A 7,190-nucleotide genomic window follows, 5' to 3' on the forward strand; every position below is an offset into this window, starting at 1 on the left:
CACACCGTGTCGTTATTTCATGGTCACTCTGCTTCTCTTTGAATGTTTTCTTGCTTCACAGGGTATAAATGAACTTTTGAGGAAAGTTAGAGAACAAATTAAATCGTATTTGTTCAGAGGATCAGTCGGACACTGAACCTTTCTCCTGACGAGTGTTGTGTTGTTCCTTCAGTCAGCATTTATCACAGAGACGGGTGACATGTCGTCAGTTTGGAAATGAAGAAACAGAGTCGTCATTACACAGTTTGTCCACCAGAGAGCGCTCACGTTATCTTTCACACTGAGATCCTGATCAGTTCAGACTGTTGGTGGTTAAACTGTTCGACCGTAAAACAATAACACATGAGGTCACATCACCAGATACATCTCCATATTTTAACGTCTCCTTTTAAACTCTTCATAAATGTTCAGACTCAGAAACAAAATCAAATATCACAATATTTTTGACCAAATACCTCGATATCATATTACAGAGGGGACTGTTGGTACTTTGACAAAATACAGACTTTTTTCTTGTAAAATATCTTTTCTCATATTTACACTTAAATCACAAATTTATTCTCATATTATTGAAAGTTTACTGTAGTACTTTCCTGTGTACTTCAGTACTTTCCTGTGTAGTGAGTACTTCAGTGTGTATGGCAGTACTTGAGTGTGTACCGCAGTACTTGAGTGTGTAGTAAGTACTTGAGTGTGTAGTAAGTACTTGAGTGTGTAGTGAGTACTTGAGTGTGTACTGCAGTACATGAGTGTGTACTGGCATCACAGAGCCACAGACTCGGTTGTGCTGGAGGTTTTTATTGTCGGGATCTTCAGTTCACAGCAGAAAGAATCAAACAACACAAAGAAGAAGAAACAAATTAAATTTCCCTTTTCTCTATTTTACTGGCTTTTTATCTGATAAAGTGACTTCCTCCAGTTTTTTTCCCTTCACACTTTTCTTCATAAAAAAATAACTTTTAATAACTCGACTGAACTTCGCAGCCTCCCAACAGCACATGCTCTTAATTTGGCTTCTTAAGCTTCGTCAACACAGTGTTCAGTTTACAAAATAAAAGCCTTGACTTCTCATTGTTTGACAGGTTTTTTACATCATGCTGATTAACAGAAAAGTGGATTATGAAGGTTGATTTAGGACGAGCGTGCAGTGATGAGATTAATGCAGACGGAGAAAGAAAAGACCCACTGTGACAGTAACACAGTACAGACACATAAAGCATGTTTATCTTCCAAATAAAATAAAGGAAACGAGGCGAGAGTGGCTGCTGGTGGATTCATCGGGACGGGGACAGAAAAGTTCTCAAGCTTTCTGAGGCTAAAAATAACAAAAATATTTAAATATTCTGTGGTTTATTACAGTTCTGCTTCAGAGCGAACAGTGTTCTGGCTTTTATCACTGTAAAGCCGTTTGTCACCGAGTGAAACAGAAACACGGCTGATTTCTGAGAGGAGACGAGGACGAGGGGGACGTGGCTCAAACAGTCCCAGAGGAGTAAAACAAGATTTCCAGTTCCAGTTCCAGTTCCAGTTAAACTTCCACTTTAACAACACTTCAGATTGAGAAATTAGTCTTAGTATCATTTTATATTCAAGTTTGGACTTTTTATTTTTGAGATGAAAACTAACCAGAAGCTTTTTGTCCCGACAGGAGATCGAACATTTAGTTGAGAACTGCGTGGAACAACGATCCAAACAGAACGTAAACAAAAGGTCGTCTGTGGTCGAACGTAAACAGCAGATTCTGACAAATAAAACAGGAAACAGAAAATATAAGCCCCGCCCCTACGGCACCGACCAATCAGCTTCACTCTCAGCCAGTTTCAAAGGATGATGTCGCTTTGCATTAGAAACCCAGTGGTGTTTTAGTTTCCATTGAAGTCAATGGAGCCGACAGTCGGGCCTCCTCACAGTGACGTAAGGCACTTCGGACTCGCCGTCCGCTAAACTGCATATATCGCCTCAAACTCTAGATTAAACAGAAACAACAGAAACGACTCAACTTCCTCAACCCGGGCGTCAAGCTAACAACAAGCAGAGGGAGGAGGTGCTGCTCCTCTAGTACTGCGGAGGGTTGTGCAGCTCCTGGTATTTGGGCGGAGGCGTGGTGAAGATGGCGGGAACCGACAGCAGCACGGTGGGTCGGTTGGGGTAACGCAGTTGGTGGATCATGATGGAGGACAGAACCAGGCCGAGCAGCTGGAGGGGAACACAGGAGGGTCAGTTTCAGGTCGACTCTCAGAACAGACATAAACACTGGATGAAGGTTTAAAAACTTTTGTTTCATTTAGTCAACGGCGACGTGCCACACCGAGGTCGTTACATTATGACTCAGATTAAAATGAGGTCGTAGCTCGTTGAGTCTCTACAGTTGGAAAGAAACATCGTTTGGGTTTAAATGTTTCACTTCTGAGTTCACAAGATGCTCAAAAAGCGCTCGGCTTTTATTTCTCCTCTAAAAACACTGAGCTGAAAATTACCACTTTTCTCATATTTCAACTTTTCTTGTTAAATAACGACTTCTTTCTCTCGTAAAATTATGATATGACTTTTCTTTCAATATTATCTCTATATTACAACTTTTTTCACATAAGTCATTTGATATTTCTTGTCAAATAACGACTTCTTGTAAAATACTCTCTCGCAATGACTCATAAAATTACAACTTTTCTCTCAAAAACAACTATTTTCTTGTAATATTACGATTTTTTCCCCCTAAAATTAACCTGCAACATCAAAAATTATTTTCTTTTCATGTAATACTATGATTTTTTTCTCATGAAATTACAACTTTATTCTCGCAACATTAACCTGTGACTTCTTGAAAAATTATTACTTTATTTTCAAAAGACTATATTCATGAAATTTTGCATTGTCTTTGCCTCATGTGGCCCTAATACTCCACCGGAAGAACATGAAAAAACTTCATGTTTTTAGGAATAAAAAGGTATAAATGTGGCTCTGAATGATTTATGAACGAAGCCCTCGTCAGATTATAGATCAGGAATAAAAGTGGAAGGTTTCCTCAGCTTGTATTTGGGACGGGGGCTTTTATTTGAGAGGATATAAATGTTAGTGTTAATAATTCTTACCGCCAGAACACCCAGAGTGAAGACGACGCCGATCATGACGTCAGCGACCAGCAGGACGTAGTGAAGGATGATGGGGAAGCAGGTCTGAAACAGGAGCAGAGAGGAGGTCACTTCTGTTTCACGTGACGCGACTTCATTTTAAAAGTTCAATTAAACTTCGGCTCCACTCACCTTGATGTAGACGGACTTCTTTGGCATCATGAGACGCTGCGAGAGAAGAGAAACGTTACCGAGCTGCTTTAAAAACACGCTGCAGGGCGATGACGTGTGTGTGTGTGTGTGTGTGTGTGTGTGTGTGTGTGTGTGTGTCTGTGTGTAAACTCACTCTGTAGTTGACGGTCCGACACATTCCCTCCTCCTCCTCCTCCCTGTCGCACAGACAGGAGTCAGGGATGTTCTGCTCCCAGTCCTCATAACTGAACAGACCACAGCAGTGCAGCTGAAACACCACAGAAGAAGAAACAAACAGGAGGGTTAATGATCCGACTCAAACTGTCATTATTTGGAAACATGTTGTCAGAGTAATGAAATATTTAATAGACAATAATTTCAGTCCTTTTCATGCGTCCAGGTTCTGAAAATGTGAAGAAATGTGTTAAAGTTTCTGAGTAAATGGAAATTTAAATGACTTCTGGCCCCAACAATCAGATCCACTCAGAAACAGGTGTGTTTGTTCAGCATGCAGGAGACTAAATGATTTCAGAATGCAAAAAGATGTAAATAAATGAGCAGGTGGTGCTGAGACGACTACAGGAAGCAAAAAGTCTTGAATCTTTGTAAATAACTTGCAGATCTGTCTTCGTCACGTTCATGTAGCAGGATTTCATTTCATGTTCAACAGTTACGAGTGTAATTTTCTATATTCTCCAACACTGCCTGCACAAACCCCTCACTGTGACCTTCCCCAGCCTGCTCCTCTCTGATGGGTGAAAGTAGGACAGGTTTTCACTCTGAGTCAGAGTTTCCACCCACTCAACCACAGATCTGATCTGATCTCACGGTTCACATCCGAAACACACGTCTGTTTCCTTATTTACACACCAATGACCTCAGTCACGTAGATAAAGGTCTGACAGTGAGAAGAAGAACATTCAGACCTGCATACAGACTGTAAAATATCTTTGTGGTTTGAGCCCACACAGCCTTGACTGTTGATAAAAAAGGTTTAACAGCAGAAAACATTTTTACTTTGTTAGTTTTGGGCTCAAAAAGGGAAGAGCTTGTTGGGAGAAACCAAAATCATGAAATCATAAAGCCTCTTTAAAACAAAACTATGAATTAAAAAAAACTGTTCCTTCATCTTTTCGGGATGTAGATGTAGAAATAAGGGAAGTTAAAATTTTATTACGACAAAGTTCGACCAGTTCCTCTTTCTGTTGGTTTGTTTCATGAGTTCATGTGGAAAACAGAAAGCTGCCGAGCCGCACACCAAACTGGGACACGAGCTCGTTTGCATGATAATAAAATAACCTTCTTCCTCGTTGCATTTCTGCCCGACAACACACCTGTTAGTGAGCCAGCCAATCAGATGGCCTGAGCCACACCTGGCGGCCCTGTGAGGAATTCTGGGAGTGGAAACTGGTCAGTCGACAACGGGTGGAGAGCCAGAGAGCGATTAAACGTCTCCTGACTGAAGAGATTCGACTGCTGAGCGTCCATTTTGAAGTACTTTAATACCTAAATACTTTTCTTGAGTATTTCCATTTTCTGCTACTTTATACTTCCACAAGTATAAATATTGTACTTTTTACTCAAGTAAATGTATTTGATTAGTTTAGTTACTAGTTACTTTGCACTCTAATAGTTACTAATGTATTTTTAAATTCACCAGATCAGGTCAAACTCAAGAAAACAGTTTATACATACATGAAAACATATGTATATTTTACTTTACTTACTTACTTTTGATACTTGAGTACATTTAATATCAGATACCTTAAGACTTTTACTCAAGTACTTTAAAATGACTCCTCGATAATGTTTGTGTCTATCAAACCAACATATATCGCCACAAAAACTTCGCTAGTCGATGACTCACACTGAGACAATTATTTTTTTGCGTTACATTTTTATGATGAGTTGCATAAATGTCCCGTATCTCAATCAGATGACATCGTGTTCCTCCGTCTGTGTTACGCACCGAAACCTCGTCGACCTCTGAACCAAAACAAAATGCAGTTGGAGCTGTTCTTTCTGTGTGTGTGTGTGTGTGTGTGTGTGTGTGTGTGTGTGTGTGTGTGTGTGTGTGTGTGTGTGTGTGTGGTATATCTTACCTGTGTCTGCAGGTTGTTGGCCATGTTCTTCACCTCCTCTGAAGCGCTGTCCAGAGGCAGAAGCTGACGGAATTTGTCCGACAACATTCCCTCCAGCTACACAAACACACACAAACACACACAGTTATTATGGAGACATGGATCAATTTCACATGTAGAGACTTTAGTGTCCATCAAAAATGTCACAGACTAAACGCTGAATCATAAAAATGATCTATAGAATCTTGGCCCTTCTGTCCAGACTGTTAATGTAACTCCAGCTTTAACTTCCTCCTGCAGCAGTTTTAAAGTTATAATCCTTAAAATGGTCCGTCAATAATCTGCCTTCTTCCTCCACACAGATTTAAAACTGATCCTCTGATCACGATCTGACAGTCATTAACAAAAAGTCTTTTGTCTCGTCTTTTGCATTTCCTGTTGCTGCTTCACAATAAAAGCCAACCTTTGTTTGTCCAGTTGAAGTCTTTTAATGTGAAGCAGCAGCAGCAGCAGCAGCAGTAGCTAGGTTATCATTAGCATTAGCAGTGACACGATCTGTCTGCAGGAGAGTCGACAGTAAACATCGAGGCTGACGTCGAGATTCAATTAAAACAGAACCAATTCCAGTGAATCTGGGATTGGCGGACCCTGCCATCAAATGTGGAAACTACTGTACGCAGATGACAGTTTGGACTGTTTACCACTACATCTGGTAAACCTGTTCTCCTGCAGGCATATGGAGCCACAGCAGAGCGTCGGGCCTGTTACCTTGGGGCGGGCCACAGCGGCAGGGATCGCAGTTCGGAGCATCAGCAGACTTCCAATAACCATACACACCAGGAACTGTAGAAGAAATCAGGAAGCGGTCATCAGAGGAGAGGCCACACTTGCACAACGATTCCCAAAAATCCACAAATTGCATCACAGTGTTTCAGAACAGCTGGTTATCAGTAAACTGTTTATTCAGCGGTTTTAAAAGTCACTTTCACACTTTTTACAAAGGCAGGCGTCAGTTTAAGAGTCAAAAATGAGCTTTTTTTATTCAGAAGGTGCTGCTCCGTCTGTAAACCAAACTCACAACAGGAAATGTCAGAAACCACACACACGTCGGTGTGCTCATTCCTACAGCTTCAGTATTTTAATCTTTGTCCTCTCTTTAGACTTTGGTCTATATGTGTCAGCAACAGTTTGTTTTTCCCCGTCAGAGACCAATGACCTAAATCTGGAAATTTCTCTAAGATCAGAATCATGCTAGTCTGAAGACAGTTTTCTGATGAAACTGTTCGATTTCGAAAATAAAGTCTGATGTTTTGTCAGCCTGTGTCAGCTGATCTTTGTACTCACCACGATCAGAGACACTTTGCTCTCCTTGTGGGCCCCGTAGGCTCCCAAGATGGCGATCACCATGGTGACAGAGCCCACCACGTACAGGACGATGAGGCCGGCGGTGCGGCCCTCCAGCTGAAGGCAGATGAGGTGATTGACAGGTTAATATTTCTGACCAAGCTTGTTTTTCAGTTTACAGATTGTGAGTTTAAAACAGTTCGTTCTTACGTTGTCGCCTCCATTAACGTTCGTGAGGACCTGAGACAGCAGAGCGAGCGCGATGATGAGACCACCGATAATCTGAAACACAAGAAAAACACACTCGTCAGATCCAAGTAGTGAAATCACACATGAAGTGACGCTTCTCCTCAGCAACATCCATCAAAACCCGTCAGTGGTCACGAGATCATTTTACGTCTTTGGGCTTCTGAATTGAATTAAAATAAAACAGAAATAATAAATGACTATTTGGTTGATGAGTCCCGAGCAGAGCTGATAAATTTAGTTAATTCATCGTCAAAAA

General features: G+C 41.1%; 1 protein-coding gene across 1 annotated transcript in view; it reads right to left on the bottom strand.

Annotated features, from left to right (window-relative positions):
• Nucleotides 1-782: 782 nt before the first annotated feature.
• Nucleotides 783-7,190, bottom strand: part of LOC141008271 (tetraspanin-8-like) — an 8,742-nt gene continuing 2,334 nt past the window's right edge. The window contains exons 2-9 of the mRNA XM_073480556.1: nucleotides 6,896-6,967; nucleotides 6,686-6,802; nucleotides 6,110-6,184; nucleotides 5,363-5,458; nucleotides 3,415-3,528; nucleotides 3,261-3,296; nucleotides 3,090-3,173; nucleotides 783-2,196 (exon numbers count right to left, since the gene is read on the bottom strand). Of these exons, the coding sequence (XP_073336657.1) occupies nucleotides 2,056-2,196; nucleotides 3,090-3,173; nucleotides 3,261-3,296; nucleotides 3,415-3,528; nucleotides 5,363-5,458; nucleotides 6,110-6,184; nucleotides 6,686-6,748 (609 nt within the window). The 5' untranslated portion in view covers nucleotides 6,749-6,802; nucleotides 6,896-6,967 and the 3' untranslated portion in view covers nucleotides 783-2,055. The remainder of the gene's footprint in view (nucleotides 2,197-3,089; nucleotides 3,174-3,260; nucleotides 3,297-3,414; nucleotides 3,529-5,362; nucleotides 5,459-6,109; nucleotides 6,185-6,685; nucleotides 6,803-6,895; nucleotides 6,968-7,190) is intronic.

Source organism: Pagrus major, chromosome 14, assembly GCF_040436345.1.
Source record: "Pagrus major chromosome 14, Pma_NU_1.0".
Classification (NCBI taxonomy): domain Eukaryota; kingdom Metazoa; phylum Chordata; class Actinopteri; order Spariformes; family Sparidae; genus Pagrus; species Pagrus major.